The sequence below is a fragment of the Puma concolor genome, chromosome B1, assembly GCF_028749965.1.
Source record: "Puma concolor isolate L17-30 chromosome B1, mPumCon1.1.hap2, whole genome shotgun sequence".
NCBI lineage: Eukaryota > Metazoa > Chordata > Mammalia > Carnivora > Felidae > Puma > Puma concolor.
Window position 1 is genome coordinate 174,205,141 of NC_141670.1, and position 26,374 is coordinate 174,231,514.

The 26,374-nt window shown below is 35.8% G+C and overlaps 1 protein-coding gene across 1 annotated transcript in view; it reads right to left on the minus strand.

The window, feature by feature from the left end:
- Positions 1-373: 373 nt before the first annotated feature.
- UBE2K (ubiquitin conjugating enzyme E2 K) overlaps positions 374-26,374 on the minus strand; it is a 72,762-nt gene continuing 46,761 nt past the window's right edge. The window contains exons 4-7 of the mRNA XM_086705212.1: positions 19,303-19,385; positions 7,777-7,876; positions 4,722-4,850; positions 374-4,384 (exon numbers count right to left, since the gene is read on the minus strand). Of these exons, the coding sequence (XP_086561338.1) occupies positions 4,310-4,384; positions 4,722-4,850; positions 7,777-7,876; positions 19,303-19,385 (387 nt within the window). The 3' untranslated portion in view covers positions 374-4,309. The remainder of the gene's footprint in view (positions 4,385-4,721; positions 4,851-7,776; positions 7,877-19,302; positions 19,386-26,374) is intronic.

Here is a 26,374-nt window from a genome sequence, read left to right on the forward strand (position 1 = left end):
AGTGTTTCGTAGCTTTTAATTCTCAAGACAAATACCCGACCCTCCACCCATAACCCACCCTGTTTCAATGGTCTTTCTGGTTAACCCACCCATTTTCCCCTTACAGGAAGTTAATGGCTCAGAATAGACCCTCCTACAGAATTTATCATCACTAACAGATTGTTTAGAATAGAGATCTAGAGAAGCTAACAAGCAAGGTTCTTTCTCAGTGAGGTTAATGAGAATCCCTATAATGGCAGTAGACTTCCAGCAGACACCACAACAAAGCACCATCAATTGCTGAAAGCTAAAAAATAGATATTTTCAATAGTATTTCATTTTCTATTGGAAAAGTCTTTAAATTACATTAAATAAGTCTCTTTCCCCCCAAAGAAATAGTCTAGCTTTTATTATGATGCCTGTAAAAAGTAGGTAACAGCAAGCACACAAGGATCGTTTAACAGCACAGTGCAATGATTTGTATTCACTCACCCCCTAGAACCAAACTGATAAACTGTGCCACACCTGATTATATATAGCAGCATGGTTGAAATAACCAAGCAAAAGGTGACACATTCACAACTTACATTTAGGTGATCACAGGTTTATGAGGGTAGATCAGTCCAATAAAGTAGTAACAGAACAAACAGGACAAGGGAGATACTAACATTCCCCTATCCCTATGCCACAAGATTTTTGATCCATATTGCAACAGTGCAAACAGAACATGTGACATTATGTGTTAGACACTGCAGGAAAGTAACATTTGAGAAAAAGGCCATTTATCAGTAAGTACTTCAAATTGCCTTCTTCCCCAGTGACAGCAAACAGTTGATGTTAAGCATTTATTTTAAACTGGTACTAAAGGAATGGAAATGCAAATTTTTTAAATCAATGGTTTGTACCCTGGAATTGAAATTTCTTGAACTAGAAAAAGTGATTAATACAACATCATTTTCTAAAGTCCATGAAATAAAATTAACTGTAAACAGACAGCTTCCTTTTTCACATCCAAACATTGATTCCATCTTTGTACAAGAAAGTATACCTGGCTCCAACCCTTCCGTGCCTGAATCCATCTTAAATCTTTAAAACAATAAAAATGCTTTATTGTATTCCTATAATTTCCTGTATTGTGGAATCATAATCATACCCCTATTGCAGAGTTTTAAAAGCTCAAATCAGGCATACACTTATAGCCAAGATCTGCTTTTTCACATCGATAAACTTATTAATAAGCAGCCTAAATAGTAACACAATATGTTGTATTCTGTAGTGCATAAAATAAGCAATATCCAGTTTAAATGCCAATTCTTTCTTAGAGTTACTTTAAAAAAATTATTTTTGCATAGTTTTAAGCGCCACCAACAATCACAAATGTGAAATACTTCCAAAAAGAAAAAAAGTCAGTCTTAGGTTCATTTCATAGATTTCTCTCCTCAAAAGCAAAATACTCAGAATCCAAACATATACATACTTTTATGTGTTATGTGTTTAAGTAAACCACAGTCACAATTCCAAATATTTTGGGTAGCCAACTCAGAATCTAATTTAGTACAAAGTTCCTCAAATATTTATAAACCATCTACTGTATACTTATTTGGGTGACAAATTGCTATTCATTCATTCAGTAATCTGTAATGAAATACTATACAAGTATTTGTCCTTTTAAAAGTCGGGCACATACCCAGGAAATAGACCCAATTATAATAAAAGCCTACTAAATTATCAGTGACCTCTAGCAAATCTGCCTGCTCTAAATGAGATACTATTTTATATATATAAATATTCTTGACTATGTACAAGGATATATATATATTCTTGTACATAGTTTATATATTTATATATATATATATATATATTTAACCATAATTTTTGAGGCCTTTACAACTGACGAATCACAAAAAACTGAGAATTATAAAAATAATTTCTACCAGGGTACCTTTCCCCTAGACCTGCACTTTCAGTGTCCTTTTCCCAAACATGTAAGACCAAAGGAAAAAAAAAGCAATTGCCTTAATTTCTATGTTTGGGGAAATACATCTATCTGTAGAGAAATAAAAAAGAAGGGCAGTGGGAAATACATCAGAAAGAGGAATTATCACATTTAATGTAAATGAGGTAAATAAATTTTTGAAATGAAAACTGCATTATGGAGAACCTCTCATACCAAATATTGTACTTTTCAATTTCCTGGGCACTGAGTAGAGGAGTAGATGGGGTTAATATGCATAAAAATCAAAGGCAAGGTATAAAGGTATAGCTGCCTCCAAGAGCTAAGTATGTAATGCTTGACTTTAGTAATCTCTGAGTTCGTTCTTTTGTCTAACCACAGGAGAATTAAATATACCCTGATAATACAGGCAAATAGTAAATTGGGTAGATGTGTTTGATATTTAAAATAATCCAAGTATTACCAAGCCACCCTCCACTTAAAAAAAAAAAAAAAAAAGTTAATTCTAACCAACAGTAGAACAAAACTGTTCACATTTTCACACAATCCCAACCTTACTTCAAAATATAAAGTACAAGGTTTTAGCTATTTAAAATAAATAAAGAAAAATCTTATTTCCTTTGGCATCTTAGAAAGTAACTAAACTATAACAATTAAAGGAGGTGATTGTATAAAGGAATTTATACTTAAGCAAACACATAGGGGAAAAAAACATACCAACTTGTGTTTAGTATGCAATAATATCAACTACAAGAGCTTACTATTAATTAGGAAAGCCTTACAAGTTTTTGGAAGAACCTTCACATCTTTAACATTACAATATATTTAATAATGGTTCTTTTATTGCTTCTAAGATTATTGAGAAGTCAAATGATATTATGCTGAATTTATGGTTCAAAATTATTTTGCAAACACTTAACGATTGTAATTTAGGATAAATAACACTTGAAGAAAGCAAACCTTTTATAATATGACTTTCAATATACAGCCTTACTTTAATTCATTCTCATTCCATTACATTTTTGTTATTTTGCATTGGTCCTGAAAATTTATAAGAACTGTGTTTCTATGTATAGAACTGACTGCATAAGTCCATTTCAGTCTTCATAAAATGGTCACATTAGTGTTTGAGCTTGCAAAACTAATAATTTTCAAACTTTTGAACTTAGAATGAAATGTAACTTTAATACGAATAGAAAGTCTGACTATGTACAAGAAAAGGTAAAGTTTTCAATTCTCATATTATCAGAAACATCATAAAGAAAGCTAGATTTATAACACACTTCTATTCCTATGTGTATGTGAAGTATGTACAGTAAAACACCACACAGCTTTCATGTGTCAATAGGGGTAAATGCAAGCAAGAGTGACTTTTAAAGTACCTGATAAAGCAATCTCTATAAAGCCAAAATTAGGCTAAAAAACTGCAAATAGTTGATTGCATCCTTGGAAGAGCTCAAAGAAAATTTCATCAGTTTAAAAATAGAAAGATGTCAAATTCACTGAAAAACTAAGTTGGGTTCTTTCATTAAATCTTGGGAATACTGCAACATCAAATATTTGCTCTTTCTGCAAGAGGAACAAAATTGGCAGCTCCATTTTTACATTATTACTCACACAGGAAAGTTTTAGGAGTGGAGAATTGTAACAAAACATTCCAAATGGACGACCTAAAAATGGAGCAAGGGGTAATGCCCCTCGGCATTATTTCCTCAACAAATACAGAATACAAATTTACCATCAGAATATTAGCTGTGTGTGGTAAGAGGGGGAAAAATAGATATGGTGTCCCAGTCTGTGGACAAGGACAAAAAGGCTCTGAATAGGTCACCATCTTCAATTCTGGATAAATCTCATATTTAAGAATTCTCAAATGCTTAAAATGGTGGTCTTTTCAGCTACCCATCCTAAGAAGTCAAGTACAAGCATGCAAGTAAATTCACAGGCACAGAGGATCCATGTTAAAAACAGTTAAGGTAGCTGTGATGCAACACCAACAATTTGAATGGCCCTGACACACTCAAAATATTATCTTAATTATTCAACGAAATCCTGAAGCAAACTCTTGCTAGTCTTGGTACACTGCTAAACACTAAAGTAGCATGTTTTTTCCATGGTTTCAGCTTAGCTCAAAGAATTTTTACACTATTAAGAAAAAAATTAAAGTATTTCCCCTTTTTAAATTTACACAGACGTTTAATTAGCTTTATTTACAGAGCAGGGATTTTTTTTTCAGTCTCCAATGGTGCCTAGATAACATCATTAGGCAAGAATGCCAGTTTAAAAGAAATCTATGCAGAATCCTAAAAATAACAGATGTTGATGCTCCTCAAGAAAGGGCAAGCTTGACTATATCAGCAGCTCTTTCTCTATGCCTCAGTTACTCAGAAGCAATTCTGTTGCAGTCTCTACATCCCATGATTTTGAAGACAAGGCCACTATTACTGCATTCTGTAGAGAAGAAAGGGGGACACAAAAAAATCAAATCTCAAGAAAATATTTTTAAAATACTGAATCATGCACTATCTTTATATTGAGAAATCACACCTTGTTTTCTTTTTTTTTTTTTTAAGTTGCCTGGCATTTGTAATGCATAAAAAGCTCCTAAACCAATGACTGGAATTAGCAAAGGGAAAAGAAAAATCACTGATTATAATAACAGAAGAAAGTTTATCAAAACTAGATTTAGAGAGTATCTTTGAAACACTTTTGTCAGCCAAGGATTTGCAGCAATAATTTTAAGTCAATCAATAAATGTATCAAAATAAGTATGCTTTTATATACTTACCCTATCAAAGCCCATAGCACATAAGTTTTCTATTTTTTTGGTGTATTCTGGACTAGAAACTGGTGCTCCAGCATACACATGTGCCCAAAGTCGAGCTGTCTGTTTGAACATTTCAGGATTTTGTTTGTACTATATGGAGAAAAAAATCAAATGACATGACAATACAGTAGTAGTATTCAATACTTAATTGCCTAAGAACTTGTTTCTTTTCTTTTTTTTAAGTTTACTTACTTTGAGAGAGAGAGCACATGCACAAACAGGGGAAGGGCAAAGAGAGAATCCCAAGCAAACTCTGCACTGCCAGTGTAAGCCCAATGTGGAGCTTGAACCCATGAACTTCCAGATGATGACCAGAGCCGAAGTTGGACGTGAAGTGTCAAACATTATACAACTAAACAGAATTATTTGCTTCTAAAACTAGGTGGACATTCACTAATAAATGTAACTGACCTTTGTACTAACCACAGTTCATGACAGAATACAACTAGACTTCACTGTTTTGCTAGAGCTGTATTAGCATACAGTGATTTAAGGATATGCCATGTGCAATGCCTGTTTGTTTTTTTAAAGATTTTATTTTGGGGACACCTGGCTGGGTCAGTTGGAGAGCATGGGACTCTTGATCATGGGGTTGAGTTCAAGCCCCATGTTGGGCATGGAAACTACTTAAAGGAAAAAAAACAGATTTTATTTTTAAGTAACCTCTACACCCAACTTGGGGCTCGAATTTACAACCATGAGGTCAAGAGTCGCATGTTCCACCGAACAAGCCAGGCAGGTGCCCTGATTTACAGCATGTTTTGAAAGGTTTATGAACTTATCTCTTAAAAGTACCATAAAGTACTTTTAAAATGTAATACTTCCCGGGGCGCCTGGGTGGCGCAGTCGGTTAAGCGTCCGACTTCAGCCAGGTCACGATCTCACGGTCCGTGAGTTCGAGCCGCGGTCCGTGAGTTCGAGCCCCGCGTCGGGCTCTGGGCTGATGGCTCAGAACCTGGAGCCTGTTTCCGATTCTGTGTCTCCCTCTCTCTCTGCCCCTCCCCCGTTCATGCTCTGTCTCTCTCTGTCCCAAAAATAAATAAACGTTGAAAAAAAAAAATCTTTTAAAATGTAATACTTCCCATTCTCATTGGAATGAGATAAATTTATTCTCAAATACTGAGGCCAACATTACTTAACAAGTGACGTATAAATTTAAAATAACTATTCAATTCACTTTAATACTTCTTTTAAAAGTATTGAATATTTTAAGACTGATAAGCTTCTACTGTATATTAAAATGAAAAACCTAGTTTCTACCATGTTAATTCTTAATAAGAGAATAAGTCAAATTATTGAACTGTTTTAGGAACAAGAAGAAAGTGCTTAGACCAACTTCAGGCTTTGAGGCTCAGATCTCCAATAGGAACTCAAAGCTGAGACTCAAGCTATGGTTTTGACTACCCAGAGGGAATGAACAGTGTATATATGTAGCACGTAAAACCCTAATTCTAAGCACTCTGAGACAAACAACAGACGATATTAACAAGTATATACATTAAACAAGGAGTGAACAGCTTTTCAAGGGAAAGGAACAGGTTTTACTAAGAGGAAAGTTTCCTCAGGCAGAGGAAACATGACAAATTGGGGGAAATAACCAGTATAAATGAATGCCATCTTGAAAAGGCAAGGAATCCAAGGAACAGTAAGAATTTAGATGAGATAAGCTGGGTTTGTAGACAGTTCAAATCATGGAAAAGCTCTGCAAACTAAAGAATCTGGATTTACCAAGTAGGTAATAGCAGAGCTTCCAATAGGTTTTTATTAGTAAAGTAAAATAAGATTTGTACTTTACAAAGCTAACTGGTATCAATGTAGAAGATGGGGGAAGGAAGAGGCCGAAGAAGGGGTAGGTATAAGAGCAGTCGAATGGAGATATTTTTAAAAATGTGAACTAAGGCAAATCAGAGAAGTATGATGAAAGAGATACTGGGAATGGAATCAACAAAAGAAAAGGAGACAGAAAGAAATTCCAAGTCTGTGATGTGGACATTTAAATTGATGATAGTATAATATAAGGATGGAAAGTTCACAGGATTTAAGATTCTAGGTTCAGTTTTGGGAATACTGTGCTGAGGTATCAGTGAAACATTCATATAGGGCTATCCTGTTTCTGAACAGGCTCTTGGGCTCAGAGAGAGGTCAAAGCCTAAACATTTTCTCAACTTACAGGTGATCGTATCAGTATGGATATGATCACCTAAGTTACCATATATAATGGAAAATAAAAGGAACAGTGTCAAAACCAAGGAACCATATTTAAGAGGGAGGAAAAAGAGAAATAATTGTAGAAACTAAGAAGGAACAACTACAACTACCAAGATGAAGAGAGTGTTGTATCTCAAGTCAAGAGAAGAAAAATTTTTAGATGGGGGGGAAAAAAAAAGCTCAGTAAATCCTAATGGCTTAGAGGTTGGCACACTTTCTCTAAAGACCAGATAATTATTTCAATTTTCAGACCATACCATCTTTGTTCCAACTGTTCAACTCTGCCATTTTGTGGCTGGAAAGTAAACAAAGGGGTATGGCAATAAAACATTATTTACTTGTAATTTACTGTCCTCTGTTAAGATCCTTGGTAACATTTACCATGCCACTTCAGCTATAGCAAGAGCTGGTTAAAATGATCATCAGGGGAGGGATCATCACTAAACTGAAGGACAGAGATGGATACACACATGATAAAGCATGTACAGTAAATAATCACAGAATCCAGATGTAGGCAGGACTATGGGTGTTCACTGTGTAATTCTTTTCACATTGTGCGTTTGAAAATTTCACTGATGTGTTTTTTAAAAAAAGCATCTATCACATATCCAATTAAATTAGTATTTTAAAAATCAGTAAATTAAGTTTTCACTATTATATCTGAAAAAATAATCTCACCACAAGAAAGAAAACCATTTCCAAATTTAGTTTCAATGGAACTATGCTCACGTGTTAACACTGCAAACCACTATGGTAGTAAAGAATTATAGGTAAGTATAAGAAGGTCTTATAAAAGCAGCTACCTTACCTGATTTGCTACTACTGCATCTTGTGGATCATCTGGTTCTGCAGCTGCCAACAGGGCTTGCAATGACAATAATACCGTGCGGAGAGTCATTGCTGCTGCCCTAAAATTCAAACAGGAAAATATTCCAGTTAAGAACACACTGCATGACAAAAACAAAAGTGGATGTTTCCTGAATAAAATATAAAAACTGGAGATAAAAATAACTTAGATTTTATCTTAATCATGTAGCTAAATTGTAGAAATTTATGTATCTACCTACCATGTTTTTCTTCTTCTTGACTTTAAAATGAATGGAGTTTATTTCTTAAGACAATTCAAAGCTTCCTGAACTGGCCTTCCTTTTCTTTTTGTTGGCAATATCCTTCTAGTCAACTTTATCCACTGACTTAATTTTCTACCCACTTCTCTACACATGAAGTGATAAACTAGTATGTGTAACTTTCTTTCAATGCCACTCCAAAAACATATAAGATACCATCAAGCAAATATCCCTTATTTTCAAGAAAGCCTAAAAGCACTCCATAACATTCTGAAACAGACCAAGTTTACTTAAAATATATCACCACTAAATTCATGCTTCTAAATGTATTTTGTAAGCAAGTATTTATCTAAAAAAATGGTATCTACATAACCAGCAAGGATTCTTCATGTTTCTGTTAAAAAAAGCTGTCTGACCAATATAGAAATATTCATAAATATAATAAATGCAACAGTGAAATATTTAAAAAGTTGAAGGAGCATTAAATAATAAGCCCATTTTAACCACACAAATTAGATCAGTCTAATCCAATCTTTTTCAACTGGGTTCCTCATTTTAACCACGGAACAGAGAAAATTACCGAGTGACTCTTTTCTCAATTTTCCCAAGAATGGTACCATCTTTGACTATTACAATAAAGGTTAGTTTATTACCAATAATGGAGGCCTTAACCAACAATAGATGCCTTAAGGCAGTGTATCCCACAAAGTGTAGTTTCACCAACCAGTAGTGTCAACATCACCTGGGAAACTTGTAAGAAATGAAAATTTTCAGCCTCATCCCAGACCTCCTGAATCAGAAATGCCAGGGTAGGATTAACAAGTACCCCAAGTGATGTTTTTTTAGTTAACATCTTAAAACACTTTTTTTTAATTAAAAGAAATTTTATTTTTTTATTTTAGAGAGAGAGCAAGTACACAAGCAAGGGGGAGGGAGAGAGAATCCCAAGTTCAGTGCAGAGCCTGACATGGGGCTCAATCCCACGACTCTGGGATCATGACCTGAACCAAAATCAAGAGTCAGATGCTCACCTGATTGAGCCACTCAGGCACCCCACTCCAAGTGATTCAGATGCAACCTAATGTTTGAGAAATACTGTTTTAGGGGATTACAGCCTGAGCTAATTAAGAAGGGCTACTCTAAACCAATATAATAAAATCAATATCAAAACTGTAGTTCCGTATTTTATATATGAGAGAAAAACTGCATCACAAATGAATCATCAAAAATGCTACCAGAGGGGCGCCTGGGTGGCGCAGTCGGTTAAGCGTCCGACTTCAGCCAGGTCACGATCTCGCGGTCCGTGAGTTCGAGCCCCGCGTCGGGCTCTGGGCTGATGGCTCGGAGCCTGGAGCCTGCTTCCGATTCTGTGTCTCCCCCTCTCTCTGCCCCTCCCCCGTTCATGCTCTGTCTCTCTCTGTCCCAAAAATAAATAAACGTTGGAAAAAAAAAAAAAATTAAAAAAAAAAAAAAAATGCTACCAGAATAAAAATTTTTATTTCTCAATCTACCTTTTTGAGAAGTTTAATCGGAAAAGGAAGAGACTGGTTATGACACAAAAGTCAGCTGAAATGCTAAACTAGCATTAAAGAGAACAGGATTTTAAAAGCTTTTTAAACCACTATATATGGTTATGTAATGGAAATTTCTAATTCTGAAACAGGGCTGGAAAAATGGAGATTATTTTTCTAAACCAAGGTTCTAAACTTCCAGGGCACCTGGGTGGCTCATCAGTTAAGCATCTGACTTTGGCCCAGGTCATGATCTCATGGTTTTTGAGTCTGAGCCCTGCACTGGGCTCTGTACTGAGAGTGCACAGCCTGCTTCTGTTCCCCCCCCCCCCGCCCCTCCCTCCCTTGCACGTGCTCTCTCTCAAAAATAGATAAACATAAAAAAAAATAATAATAAGGTTCTATATTTCCTAAGAGCTTACAAAAGTTACTTTCAACCAACAGGTACACCATCTTTAGAATGGATATTCTTTTAAGACAGGAATCAAAGCATAAAAATCGGTATTTAGCGCTTAAATGTTCATTCTTGTCCTGCCGTTATCACTGTGACAAGGTGAAATCTTTCTTAATTAGAAGTACACTACTTTTGGGGCACCTGGGTGGTTCAGTCAGTTAAGTGTCCAACTCTTGATTTCGGCTCAGGTCATCCATCATCTGACAGTTGGTGAGATTGAGCCCCAAGTCAGGTTTTGTGCTGACAGCTTGGGATTCTCTCTTTCCCCCTTTCTCTGACCCTCCACTGCTCACACACTCTGTCTCAAAGTAAATGAACATTAAAAAAAATACACTACTTTGTCTATTTGGGTAATTAAATTTTTTAATGTTTATTTTTGAGTGTGTGCACGCACAAGTGGGGGAAAGGCAGAAAGAAGGAGACAGAGGGTCTAAAGTGGGCTCCATGCTGACAGAAGAGGCCAATGTGAGGCTTGAATTCATGAACCTGTGAGATCATGACCTGAGCCAAAGTTGGACACTTAACTGACTAAGCCACCCATGTGCCCCTCTATTTGGGTAATTTTGAAGAGAATGTTTAAAGGTACGTGAACATCAAAAGCTGCCTACATGTATCAGCATAAAGCTCACCTTCATCACCTGAAAATCATCCAGAAGAGACAAAAATACAAATTATCACAGAAATAGGATATATAAAGTTAAGCTGGCTACTCTAATATTCCATTGAACTTATTTAAGCACACCAATGAAAAAATCCATGACATTAAACAAAATCTTAAGTTACATAATTTTTAATTAATATAATTATTTCTTTCAAGGAAAGTTATCTGAATATTAAAGATAAATCTTCACTCAAAGGAATATTTCATACTAAAACAATTATTAAACTCACTATAATTTTAACTTGTAATAAAACATGAAAACATGTAAAATAAAAGCCGTCTAAATCTCACAAATCATTGCGCAACTGAGTGGCTAAGTCAATTAAGCATCCAAGTCTTGATCTCAGCTCAGGTCATGATCTCATGGTTCATGAGACTGAGCCCCATATGTCAGTCCCTACACTAACAGTGCAGAGCCTGCCTGGGATTCTCTCTCTCTGCCCCTACCCTGCAAGCTCGCTCTCTCTCTCTCAAAATAAATAAATAAACTTAAAAATCTCACAAATCTTAGCAAAACCTTAATAACATTACATAGATAGATTTATATTTTTATCTCAAGGCAATAAACATTTTTCTTTAAAACTTGATGAGCTCTTGGGGCGCCTGGGTGGCTTGGTTGGTTAAGCATCCGACTTCAGCTCAAGTCACGATCTCCTGGTTCTTGAGTTCGAGCCCCACGTTGGGCTCTCTGCTGTCAGCACAGAGCTTCCTGCTTCAGATCCTCTGTCTCCCTCTCTCTCTGCCCCCACCCCCACTCTTGCAAGTTTTCTCTCTCTCTCAAAAAATAAATAAATGTTAAAAAAAAAACTTGATGAACTTTCAAAAGAATGAATTTGGGCCCTTGCTTTACACCATATATGAAAATTAATTCAAAATGTATCAAAGAATTCTGTGTCTCCCTCTCTCTCTCTGCCCCTCCCCCACTCATGCTCTGTCAAAAATAAATTTAAAAAAACTTAAAAAAATAAGAAAAAAATGGATCAAAGAACTAAGTATAAGAGCTAAAACCATACAACACTTAGAAGAAAACATAGGGGGAAAGCTTCACAATTGGGGTTGAATTTCTTGGATGGGATATCAAAAGCACAGGCAACAATAGGAAAACTGGAGAAACTGGTGTAACTACATCAAAGTTAACTGTATAGACAGAAAAACCTGTGCAAAGGATAAAATCAATAGAGTGAAAGGCAACCCACAGAATGAGAGAAAATATTTGCAAATCATATCTGATAAAGGGTTAATGTTTGGAATATATAAAGAATTGCTGTTAACAACAAAAACTCAAAAAATCAGGACCTGAACAAACATTTCTCCACAGAAGATATAAAAATTGCTTATAAGCACATGAAAAGATGCTTAACATCACTAATTGTTAAGGAAACCAAACAATGAGACACTACTTCACATCCATTAGGATGGCTACTCTCAAACAAAACAGAAAAATAAGAATTGCTGGTGAAGATGTAGAGTCACTGGAATCCTTGGGCATAGTTGGTGGGAATGCAAAATGGAGCAACAATTACAAAAAACACTATAGCAGTTCTTCAAAAAACAAAACAAACAAAAAAAACACCTAAACACAGAATTCCCATATGATCTAACAAATCCACTTCTAGATACAGACCCAAAATAACTGAAAGCAGAGACTTAGATACTAGTACACCCATGTTCATAACAAGTATTACTCACAATAGCCAGAAGGTGGAAGTAACTCATTTCCATCAACCCATGAATGAAGAAAATGTGATATTTATCTATCTATCTACACACAATGAAATATTATTCAGCCTTAAAAAGACAAATCAGACCCATGCTACAACATGATGAATCCTGATGACATTAAATTAATAAGTGAAGCCAGGAATAAAAAGGCAAATACTAGGATTCATCACCTAGAAAAGCCAAATTCACAGAGACATGAAGTAGAATGGTGGTTGCCATAGGCTAGAGCAAGACAGGAATGGGAAATAAGTGTAGAGGTGCAGAGTTTCAGTTTCAAAACATGAAAGGGTGGGGATGGGGCGTGGTAGAAGGATGAAGAGTCAAAGCACAGAGGATTTTTAGGACAGTGAAAGTACTCAGTATACCACAATGATGGATACATGTCATACACTTCTTCAAATGCACGGAATGGACAACACTAAGAGTGAACCATAATATAAACTATGATTGGGATAGGTCAATGTAGGTTCATCAACCATAACAAATGTAACATTCTGATGGAGGATGTTGATAATGGGAGGCTATGCATGTGTGGGGGCAGGGAGTATATGGGAAATTTCTATACCTTTCTTTCAATTTTGCTGTGAACCTAGAACTGCTCTAAAAAAATAAAGTCTTATTAAAAAAAAAAAAAAAAAACCTGGGACTGGGGACTGGTAGCACAACAATGTGAATATACTTAATAATACTCATCTGTATACTTATTTTAAACATTACCATGTTATAGGTCAATTAAAAACACCAAGACGGTAAATTTTATGTCATATGCATTTTACAGTATAAAAACATTGTTTTTGAGAGAGAGCGAGAGCTATAGAGAGAGAATGTGTGGGAGGAGGGGCAGAGAGGGAGATAGAGGATCCCAAGCAGGCTCTGTGCTGTTATCCGACACAGGGCTCAATCTCACAAACCGTGAGATCATGACCTGGGCTGAGATCAAGAGTTGAACCCTCAAGACTGAGCCATGTAGGAGCCTCAAAAACATTTTTTAAAGTGAGAAGCTCTTCTCTTAGAGAGTCATAAGTCCTTAATATAAATACTTAAAAAATACTTTTCCTTTATTTCCACTGTCTTTATTGGGAAGACACAAACTACTATAATAGACCTCTGAAATTACCACTTTAAAAACCAGAAACTAAGGACCTAACGGTGAACATGTTAGAAGGGATAGTTTGCTCTCAATATGGAAGAAAAATATCTTAGACTTCATTCATAACAATCTTAAAGAGAAAACGTTATGTTTTCTGTATGCTTGAAATTTTTCATAATAAAATGTTGGGGGAAGTATTTATAAATCATTAAGAATTAATTAGCTAGGGGCGCCTGGGTGGCTCAGTCGGTTGAGCACCAACTCTTGGTTTTGGCTCAGGTCATGATCTCACAGTTATGTGGGTTTGAGCCATGCATTGGGCTCTGTACCTACTTGGGATTCTCTCTCTCCCTCTCGCTCTCCCACTTGCCAATTTGTCTGTCTCTCTCAAAATAAATAAACTTAAAAAATTTTTTTTAATTAAAAAAAAAAAAGAAATTAGTTAGCTAAAAAGAAACCTAAATGACACTTGAAACTAATACTGTATGCCAACTATACTTCAATACAAAATAAAAATTTTAATATTTATTTTTGAGAGAGAGAGAGAAACAGAGTGTGACTGGGGGAGAGGCAGAGAGTGAAAGAGAGAGAAGACACAGATTCTGAAGCGGGCTCTAGGCCCTGAGCTGTCAGCACAGAGCCTGATGTGGGGCTTGAACTCAGACTGCGAGATTATGACCTGAGCTGAAGTCAGATGCTTAACCAACTAAGACACCCAGGTGCACCCCTCCAATAAAAAATTTTTAAAAATAAATGATAGAGGAAAAAAACCACTCTAAATGTAAAGTTTTAAAAAGCTAGACAAGAAAATTAATGGTAAAGAATGACATTGTTTTCATTTAGTTGTAATAAAATTACTATCAAAACAAAACCTAGTCTTCTGGCTCTAAGTACTATAGAAATTATAACATCTTTGATAGTGTAAAGAAATATATGAATTTTTTGACTGCTCTATGTTTAAATCTAAACATAGTAATGTGAAAAAAGCATACAACTGAACATACAATCTTTCATTCCATTTATTGTTTTACACAGTACTAACTAAATACACAATGCATTGAGATTTTTAGGATTTAGTATGTAAAAAACAAATCCTAACAGGAAAACAGGATTATGAAATTTCAACTTGTGTCAGCTAATTTTAATAATCAGTGGTTGACATACCTTACAAATCTATCTTAAGTAAATCAATTTTGCTCAGATCACAGAAACACAGTTAAGATGGCTAATTAAATATTCATGCATACAGGGACATATGTACCCCAATGTTTATAGCAGCATTATCAACAATAGCCAAAGTATGGAAAGAGCCCAAATGTCCATCGATGGATGAATGGATAAAGAAGATGTGGTTATACATACATACATATATATACATACATACACACACACACGTTATATGTGGTTATACACACACACACATATACACACATATAATGGATTATTACTCAGCAATCAAAAAGAATGGAATCTTGCCATCTGTAACTAGGTGGATGGAACTGGAGGGTATTATGCTAAGTGAAATTAGAGAAAGACAAATATCATATGACTTCACTATATGAGGACTTTAAGAGACAAAACAGATGAACATAAGGGAAGGGAAACAAAAATAATATAAAAACAGGGAGGGGGACAAAACATGAGACTCTTAATTATGGAGAACAAACAGAGGGTTACTGGAGGGGGTGTGGGAGGGGGAATGGGTTAAGGGGCATTAAAGAATCTACTCCTGAAGTCATTGTTGCACTATATGTATGCTAACTGATTTGGATATAAATTTAAAAAATTAAATAAAATTAAAAAATATATATTCATGCATACAGAGTAAGGCCTTCAATATGTACAATAGCCATGTGAACTGTCTCTATTGTTGACTGTTATTTTCTATTAAGAGTCTTCCAGAAGACCATCAACATAATTGATGTTTATTTAAAACACTGACAACTACTTAAAAATGGCAACTTTTTTGTTTTAATTTTTTATTAAAGTATAATAAGCAGAGTTATACAGCTAGATGAATTTTTATATATGTATACAACACCCATGTAATCATCACCTAGATCAAAATATAGAGTACTTCCAGCACTCCAAAAAGCCTTCTCATGCAACTCCCTTTCACAACCCTCATCTACCCCCACCACTGTCCTAATTTCTATCATAGTTTTGGCTTATCTTAAATTTTATAAAAAGCTATACAGTACAGGGGCGCCTGGGTGGCGCAGTTGGTTAAGCGTCCGACTTCAGCCAGGTCACAATCTCGCGGTCCGTGAGTTCGAGCCCCGCGTCGGGCTCTGGGCTGATGGCTCAGAGCCTGGAGCCTGCTTCCGATTCTGTGTCTCCCTCTCTCTCTGCCCCTCCCCCGTTCATGCTCTGTCTCTCTCTGTCCCAAAAATAAATAAAAACGTTGAAAAAAAAAAAAGCTATACAGTACATGCTCTTTTACGTCTGGCTTTTGTCACTCAACATGCCTGTGAGAATAATCCATGTTATTTGTGTGTCTATATATATATATATATATATATATATATATATATATATATATATGGTTGTTATGGTGTGATTAAATGTGCTATAAATATTCTTGTACAAGTCTTTTGGTGGACATGCACTTATTTCTCTTGGATATAGACCTAGGAGTGGATTTGCTATGCCATATCAAAGGTGTATGTTTAGCTTTGGTAGATACTGCTGGTTGAGTGGTTGAACCATATGCCTACCATCAATGCAAGAGAACTATTTATAAGTGTGTAGTAGTACCTAATTGTAATTTTAATCTGCATTTCCCTGATGACTAATAACACTGAGTATTGCTTATCAGTCATCTAAATATTCTCTTAATGCCTGTTTATGGCTTTTGGAAGGGCAGTTTCACTGAGTGGAATTTTTATGTGTAGTTATTTTCTTCTATCCCCTATATTCAGAATAGGTGTCAGTGGAAAAACACCAGAGAATAGTTTCTTCATACAACACACTGTATAGTTAAGAAATAAACCATACTAACATTAAGTTGTTAAATATTAAAGGTAAATCGCCATCCATATATACTAATAAAAGACCAAGACTAACAAACTGTCTTCTAGCACACCTATCCCAAATTATTCAATGTTTACTCTATTTTTCTGAAGATTACTGTCTTGTAGTTTTCTTTACCAAATTCCAGCTCTGAAGCCTAAACATGAATATCCACTGACTGCCATTACCCTCAATAAATGGGGGGGGGGGGGGGGGGGGGGGAAGGGTAGGTAGTATTATCCATGTATATCCAATCTCACCTATTTTATCTGATATTATTTTTTAACATTTCAATTATATAGATATGAAATGAGACTAAATTTAGCTACTTCACACCTGCCTAAGGAAATGAGAATAGTTGACACAAAGTGTTTCAGTACAAAAGTTCAAGTTCTCTCTCTACACATTCACCATCTTCTTTCAACTATCTATAGGGAGATAATCAGATGTGGTAGTACTGCTGGCTTAACTCTGAGCAAAAAGGGAAGTCGGTGGAAAATTTCAGTCTAGAGCTTTATTTGTTTTTAAAAAGGGGGGCGGGGGGAACAGGGAGGAGAGTGTATCATTCTAGCTGCTGAGAATTGCTGAGTAGGGCAAAGTTACAAACAGGGGGGCAGGCTACTGTAATCATCCAGGAAAGAGGTAATGTGATGTGGGCCAGGTAGTTAGTAGCAGTGCAACTGCTTGTAAGACTTTGGTGGTTTCACCAACAAAATTTGCAAACAGGGTATACAGGGTACCAGAGAAACAAGAACCAAGGATCATGAGGAGGTTTTGGCCAGAGCAAATGCAAGGATGTAGCTGTTAATAACTTAGATGGGGTGAAGCAGGTTTTGGGTTAGGGGATTATCAGTTCAGTTTTCAACATGTTTACGTTTGAGATGTCTACTATATACATAGTCAAGTAAAGACGTTAAGCAGGTAGCAGGATATGAGCCTGGAGTTCAAGAAAGATAAATTTATGAGTTGCTGGTATTTAAAAAGTGAAGTTATAAAATCAGATGAGCATACCAAGAAAGTGAGTATAGATGAAGAGGAGCATAGGTAAAGACTTAGCTTTCAAGTACTGTCATGTGCAAAGCTCCAGGAGAAAAGGGAGAAACTAGTTAAGGAGTCAAGGAGTCTGGGAGTGGACATAGGAAAGGGGAAAACAGAAGACCTAATATCCCAGAAACCAAGTGAATAAAAAGTACAATGTCTGCAAATATTCCTTAGTACCACTGAATGATTGAGCTATTATAAGGGGCCTTTCAGATAACTTTATGGATAAAAATACTGAGTCCTATAAATTGCAAAAAGCTACAAATTAAAAGAAGGACAGATTAGGTCTATTCTGCACTACTCAATGTTTAACAGTATGGAATATATATCAAGAAACTAGATCCCAAGAGATGATCTGAGGGAGGCGGCTTTACCCAGATGTGCTATTAGAATAGAAAAACAAGGGGCACCTGGGTGGCTCAGTCAGTTAAGCATCTGACTTCGGCTCAGGTCATGATCTCACCATTCATGGGTTCAAGCCCCACATCAGTCTCTGTGCTCACAGCACAGAGCCTGGAGCCTGCTTCGAATTCTGTGTTTCCCTGTCTCTTTACCCCTCCCCCACTCATGGTGTGTCTGTCTGTTCGTCTCTCTCAAAAATAAACAAATATTGAAAAAAAAAAAAAGAGTAGAAAAACAAAACCAAACCAACAACTCGTCTGTTTATCCAGTTACTAAATAAACCAAATCATCCAAACACTAAATGTTGTCATTCCTGTTTCATCCTGTTCAGGTTCTATTCTTTCCATTTCTTAACAAATCAAACACATAACTTATTACTGTTTTCTCCCACTCCAATGTCTTTTTTTTTTTTTTTAATTTTTTTTAACGTTTATTTATTTTTGAGACAGAGAGAGACAGAGCATGAACAGGGGAGGGGCAGAGAGAGAGGGAGACACAGAATCGGAAGGAGGCTCCAGGCTCTGAGCCATCAGCCCAGAGCCTGACGCGGGGCTTGAACTCACGGACCGTGAGATCGTGACCTGAGCCGAAGTCGGACGCTTAACCGACTGAGCCACCCAGGCGCCCCTCCAATGTCTTTTTATACTTGTTTTAGTTTTTTCCATCCATGTTGTTAGACTATGCCAGGATCTACTCTAAGAAAATTACATAAACCAATTCATGTAATACTTTTAACAGCCTTATGAAGCAGGTGTTAACCCTATTTGTGAGATGAGGAAACTAAGGCACAAAAGCTAGGTAATTTGCTCAGGACCACAGTTCAGTAAATGGCAGAGCTAGGTTTGAATTTAAAGGGTAAGAACACTGTGCTAAAATCAGATCAGACAAAGCATGTGAAAGCAGTATAAAGTGCCATACAAATGAAGATATCACCTATAAAGGCACTCCCTTTCTTCAAATCTGAGAACCTTAACTCTGTCCAATTAACACAACTTTCAATATTTTTGTTGCCTATATTACATCCAAGTCAGAGCTGATTACTTCAATATTTATGTATGTTAGTCTTTCACAAACATCTTTCAGAGATAGCAAGAACTAAATTTACCAAAATAAATGAAATCAAAGCTTTTCAAGATGTAAGAGCTAGTATCTAACGTTACCTAATAAGTCACTATTTAAATAATGATTGTGATCTCAAATCTACCACATTTTTGATTATGCACTTAAGAGACTTCATAAAGTTTCAAAATTACAGCCCAAATAGGAGAAAGTATAATATATGCTTATGTTCTGAGGCAATTACACAGGTAACACTCTAAATATAGTTTGGAATTCATATGAGAGAGGGGAGAAGGTGAATTCAAAATCTCTTACCATTGATCTTTCAGGATATCCAAACAAATAGCCCCTGTGACGGAACTAATATTAGGATGCCATATTTTAGTGATAAACCGGACCTAGAATATAAAGCACACTTGAGTTTTTAAGTAACAGAAATAAAACACATATAGTTCAAATAGAACTACAGGAAAATGAAATCTTCATATTAAAAAAAAATGTCCATACTTACATTACCATCATTTTGCCTACCTGAAGGGAGGGGTGTGGAAGACAAAGCATTCAGTAAGCTGAATGTTGTCACTGACATACATTATTTTTAAACCTTTTAATAAATGTTCTGCCTCTAAAGAAACCCAACAATTATTAGGTGTTTATAATTTACCTAGCATAATATTCCATGCTATAATAACTACAACATAGACTAAAATCCACTTAGGTAGATGAAGTAATATAAAATCAAAATTAATACAGATAGTAAATGGCAATTTATTTAGTGTCAAGTAGGATGCAGAAGAGGTGTGAAGGACAAAGTAAGTAAAATCAGCGCTTGGAAGCATTTAAGTAGTAAGTAGCTGTAAGATGGCTTCTAATATTTTGCAACATTTTTTTCCCTCAATTTCTTTTTAAAAAAATAATTCAACAAACATTTGGAAGATACTGGCACTGAGGAGACACTAAGGCTTAGTGTTTAACAGATTTATCCAGGGGATGCCTGGATGGCTCAGTCTGTTGAGCATCTGACTTTGTCTCAGGTCTGATCTTACCATTCGTGAGTTCAAGCCCTATGCTGGGCTCTGTGCTGACAGCTCAGAGCCTGGAGCCCACTTCAGATTCTGTGTCTCCCTCTCTCTCTGAGCCTCCCCCACTCGCACTCTCTCTCTCAAAAATAAACATTAAAAATTTTTTAAAATAAAATGAAAAAAAAAAAAAAAAAGAAAGAAAATTTTCCAAAATCAAACAACTAGACAGCAATAGAACAACACACACACTTATACAATCTCATTTCAGATTCTGAGTCTCCAATTGCCTATTTGTCTCAGCACTGATGAGTAAGAAACCAACAAAGTGAAAATGCTATCTCTAACAGATCACCATGAAATGAAATGTAGTTCATCGTCTCTTACTTATGAGGTTTTTTTTTGGGGGGGGGGGGGGAACCAATTATTATTGGGGGGAGGGGAGGGAACCTATTATTGTTATTATATCTAACATGTTACAATAGTCATCTGAGTCAAAACTCCTTTACACCTAATGGATTAATTACTATAAAAGCCAAGCTTATAGTACTTCCCAAAAATTGACTCATCAATATATGCTTCAAATCTAAGCTATTTATGGAAAGAAGCTAAACAGATAGCTTCCACTTTTCTCCTTGTGATTCAATTTATCTATACTACCTGTTACTACTTCCTCACTTAATTACTCACTAACTTATATGCTGGAAAAGCACTTCAACAAAATACCTAAAACTGAGGGGCTCTTTCCATGCCCTGATCCTTTTTTTGTTCTTAAAATTTTATTGCTTTCAAAGATGATATCCACAGAATCACAATCTCATTAAACAAGACCATCATTCTACACTTTGGTTACTAAACAGTCTAATGACTTTACTACCTTCAGTTTTGCTTCCTCAAATCCATTCTCCACATTGAAACCCAAGAGTAACCTTTAAAACATATCTGATTCACTACTCTACTTAAGGCTCTTTAATGACTTCTCATTCCCTTCATGTAAGCCAGCCTTCTGAAACTGAATATATATATATTTTTAAGATGACATGAGAGATAGGCTAAGGTTGGTTTCAGAAAGTGGGCTTACATGAAGGGAAGGAGAAGTCATTAAAGAGCCTTAAGTAATGAATCAGATATGTTTTAAAGATATAAAATAACCAGATGCCATAATTTCCATAACTCAAGGACATTATAGCATTTTGTGACTTTAAAACAAAAGTTGGTTCAATCTTTTCAACAAGATTGGAAAATTAATTTTAAATTACTGCTGAAGTTGTCAGAATGTTTATGGTGTAGGCAAGCGATCTAAGGTATCTTGCTTTTTAAAGAGTCATCTTCAAATCATGATCTCTATAGACATATGAAGACAAACATTCATATATGCAAGATCAAGGAAATTATTAAACTCTTACTTGTACTATAATCTACAGTTAGAATAAATACTTCTGAATTTAAAAATGATCTAATAAAAAATTTTTCAAGAGGACACTGATTATCCACTAGTATAGATGTAAATAAATGTTCTAGTAGTTTTTTCTGTGGTTTACCACTCTTTCTCCCCTATTCCTCTCTTCTTTGTTATTCTTTATCAACTACCTCCTTCCTCAGATTTTTCATGTCTTTATCTTTCTCAAGCCTTACTATCACCAATGGTATCCACAGGTGTCCCAGAATTTTGTCCTATTATTCTATACACACAATTCAGATCTACTATATTCGTCACTTTCTCCCATAGTGCTAACATCTCTGTTATATATCAACAAAAATGTCAAAAAAACTTGGAGGGGGTGAAGTATAAAAGTAACAATACAATGACACTTACCATGACCTACTTTAGTCATATTTGACCCTGATCACAAAACAATATTAAACCAACTTTAACTAACTTATTGTACAAAAGAAAATACTATTTTATTTTAAATATGCCTGTGCAGATGGGCAGACCCATTAAAAATTATTAGCAATGAAAGGAGCCTGGGTGGCTCAGTCAGTTAAGCATTCAACTTTGGCTCAGGTCATGATCTCATGGCTTGTGAGTTCAAGCCCCATGTTGGGCTCTGTGCTGAGAGCTCAGAGTCTGGAACCTGCTTCAGATTCTGTGTCTCTCTCTGTCCCTTCCCTGCTCATGGTCTCTCTCTCAAAAATAAACATTAAAAAAAATTTTTTTAAAAAGGTTATTAGCAATGGTAATTATACTTAATTTCACATATAAAAACTATGTTTATAATGCCAAGGCGAAAGAGGAAAATTCACAACCTAATCTCCAATACATAATTGGACAAATCATTAAGCTAGAGTTTTCCTAATTTAATGAGTTTTTTCATTACAGTTCACTCCAGAAATAACACTGATTGTATGCATTGAATAAAATTCTTCTTACACTATATTCAGCTGACTCAAAGATATACCTCCTCCGTCTAGAAGCAAACTTTCTGCTCTTCAGGTTAGTAATTTATTGCAGAATAAAAATAAGAAATACTCTGTGACCACTATTAAGCTATCAATCTAAGTTTCTTTTATTTATTTATTTAAAAAAAATTTTTTTTTTTAACGTTTATTTGTTTTTGAGACAGAGAGACAGAGCATGAACGGGGGAGGGTCAGAGAGAGGGAGACACAGAATCCGAAACAGGCTCCAGGCTCTGAGCTGTCAGCACAGAGCCCGACGCGGGGCTCCAACTCACGGACCGCGAGATCATGACCTGAGCCAAAGTCGGCCGCTTAACTGACTGAGCCAACCAGGCGCTCCTCAATCTAAGTTTCAATCTTGGGCAATTTTACCTGCACAGTAAGAGAATTTAGCCAGCTACTACCTTTGATACTTTTATCTCATGAGGCTTAAAATTAAGCATGAGCCCACAATATTAAACATATGTGAACATAATCCAGCCAGAAATTTACAAATATAACTCCATTCTTTGTTATATTTACCCATCAGTAAAAATTCAAATCAATATGGTACATATCTAGAACACATTTATATGTTCATTAACATTTACTGCGAAAGCTTAATGCCATAAATGAGTACCATATTTAAAATAATACTAAATTATAACTACGATTGACTAGTTGAAGCCAGAGGGAGACACATTTGAATGATTGAAGGAAGACTTTTCTAAATCTTGAAGGTACCCCAATATGCAATGGCTGGAATTAGGACAGTTGTGGTCTGAAGAGCAACATGAACTCTGTTCTTAGATTATGAGTCTCTTTTTTCCATTGTGCTAATAAGAAAAGGACTTATAAAACAGTGATTTCAATGATTAAATAAAATATCAAGGGCCTGAAACAGAGCCAGGGCTACGCAATCACTTTGGAGCTATATAAGACTATAGAGGGAAATAAACACTTCCACTGAGATCACAATTTATCCATTTCAAGTGCACAACTCCATGGTTTTTAGCATATTCACATAGAAACTATGTAACCATCAGCAGTCACTCCCCATTCCTTCACATATTCTCAGTCTTAAGCAACCACCTGTTTTTTGTCTCTATGGATTTGCTTCTTCCAATGTTTCATATAAATGAAATCATACAATGTGTGGCCTTTTGTGTCTGGCTTCTTTCATGTAGCATGATGTTTACAAAGTGCATCTATCTTGTACCACATTATCAGTACTTCATTTATTTTTATAACACAAATAATATCCCATGGCATGAACCTACCACATTTTGTGTATCCATTCAGCTGATGGACATCTATGTCATTTCCACTTTTGGGTCATTATGAATAGTGCTGGTATGAACATTTATGTACAAGTTATGTGGACAGATGTTTTCACTTCTATTGGGTAGATACCTAGAAGTAGAATAAGCTAACCCTGTATTAACCATTTTGACTAAACTATGTACCAAAGCAACTCCAACATTTTACACTCCCTCCGGCAATGAATGAGAATTTCAATTTATACAGGAAATTTAAGTGTCAATGCTGAATTTTCAAATGATGTCACAGAGGGAAGCCAACAGACTGCTTCAAGAAGGGCCTTTTAGAGTGGCAGTCGCTGGTTAATGCTAATATTTACATAATGCTTACTTTGTGTAGGCATAGTTGTTAAGTACTACTATTTCATTAAATCTCAGGTACCATGAATTATTTAATACACCATTAGATTATGTACCCTAAGAAAAAAACTCTGCCAATTAAATTATGACATCACATCCACTGAAAGGTGTATCTTGATGTCAGATGTATCAAATATGTGAAAAAATGTTTGACAGAATTATTGAAATAATTTTCACATGGATTAATTCCTTTAATCTTTATAATCCCAAGGGAGGATTTACAGATGAAGAAACTGGGGCACACAGCAGTTAAGACAGTTTGCCTAAAATCATTAAGCCAAGGATGACTGGCTGGCTCACTTGGAACACGCCACTCTAGATCTCAGGATTGTGGTTTGATCCCCACGTTGGGCACAGAGATTTCTTAAAATAAATCATAAAGCCAGTTAAATGGCTGAAGTACATCTGAACTTCAGTGAATTGCTCTTGTTCTTGGTGGAGTCATATTTACTGCTTTAGAGATTATGACTCACTCCTTCCTCATTAAGATAAAAAAAAGTGGAGCACACTGGGCCTTATGGGATTTGTGTTCTATTTAACCTCTAGGCCTCAGTTCCCTCATTTATTAGGACTATTATAAACACTGTCGCAGGAAAGGCATATAAAATTTTTGGCACAAACCAAGTGACAGCTGCTACTGCCATTATTTAATGGTAAAAAATATAGTGGTTGAGGGCAGTCTCTTTTGAGGTCTTTTCTTTCTTTCTTCCTCCTTGTTTCCATTAAAAATTTTTTGTAGGCTATGAGGGCAACCTTATCACTAAACGTTTAACATCTGTTTATGGGCACATGGGTGGCTCAGTCAGTTAAGTGGCAGCAGGTCACGATCTCATGGTTTTGGGAGTCTGAGACCCACATCAGGCTCTGCACTGGCAGCGTGGAGCCTGCTTGGGACTCTCTCTCTCTCTCTGTCTCTCTCTCTCTCTCTCCCCCTCTGTCTCTGCCCCTCTCCCACTCACCCTGTCTCTCTCTCAAAATAAATAAATAAACTTTAAAAAAAAAGTAAAAAATAAAATCTTCTGTTAAATTTATGGTATTCAACAATTTAAAGTATCCTCAAGTGACTATTCATTCCAATGATTACACTGCAACCTAGATCGAAACCAGTGGAGGGCAACCAGGATGAGGATGAAAATTAAGTCACAGATATAAGATAAAAACTTAATAATCGTGGCCATCTCTAAGTGCTAATACTGAAAAATGTTTTTTAAAATAATTCAATATGTAATTTTCTCAAATTTCTACAAAAAGCGCAAACTACTTTTATACTAGAAAAAAAAAAAAAAAGCAAGAAAAAAGAATCAACCAGGCTTAAATGGTAGAAACAACCAAAATGTTCCTTCCTTGATGGTTAAAAAAGTGGCATATATAGGGGCACCTGGGTGGTTCAGACGGTTAAGCATCCAACATCAGCTCAGGTCATGAGCTCTCAGCCAATAGCTCAGAGCTTGGAGATTGCTTTGGATTCTGTGTCTCCCTCCCTCTCTGCCCCTCTCCTGCTTGCACTGTCTCTCTCTCTCTCTCAAAAATAAATGTTAAAAAAAAATTTTTTTAACGTAGCATATATGAATGGAATACTATTTAACCTTAAAAAGGAATGAAATTCTGATACATGCTGTATGTAATATGGATGAACCTTGAAGACATTATATGAAGTGAAATTAGATACAAAAGGACAAATATTGTGTGATTCCACTTAATTGAGGTACCTCACATAGTCAAATTCATACAGAAAAAGTAGAACATTGCCTATGGAGCTGTGGGCATGGGGTAAGTAATAGGGAGTTACTGTTTAACAGATTAAGATGAGAAAGTTCTGGAAATGGATGGTAGTGATGACTGCACAACAATGTGACTATATTTAATGCCACTGAATTACACTTAGAAATGGTTAAAATGGGGGGTGCCCAGTTGACTTTCCCACTTTGGCTTAGCTCATGATCTCACAGTTCATGAGTTCGAGCCCCACAATGGGCTCGCTGCTGTAAGCCTGACAACGCAGAGCCTACTTTGGATCCTCTGTCCCCTCTCTTTGCCTCTCCCCCACTTGCACTCTCTCAAACGTTAAAAAAAAAAAAAAAAAAAAAAAAAAGACATAAAAAAAGAAATGGTTAAAATGGTAAATTTTATGTGTATTTTATGACAATTAAAAAAAATCAAACTGGTGTTATCAGAAAATAGATGTACATAAGCAACAGAATAATAGACCCCAACGCATCCTGGAACTTCCATTACCATGTCTTTTCTTAAATGGGAACAACCAATAGGTTGAATAAATTCCAGAACATGATGATTGGGGTCCAGCTGT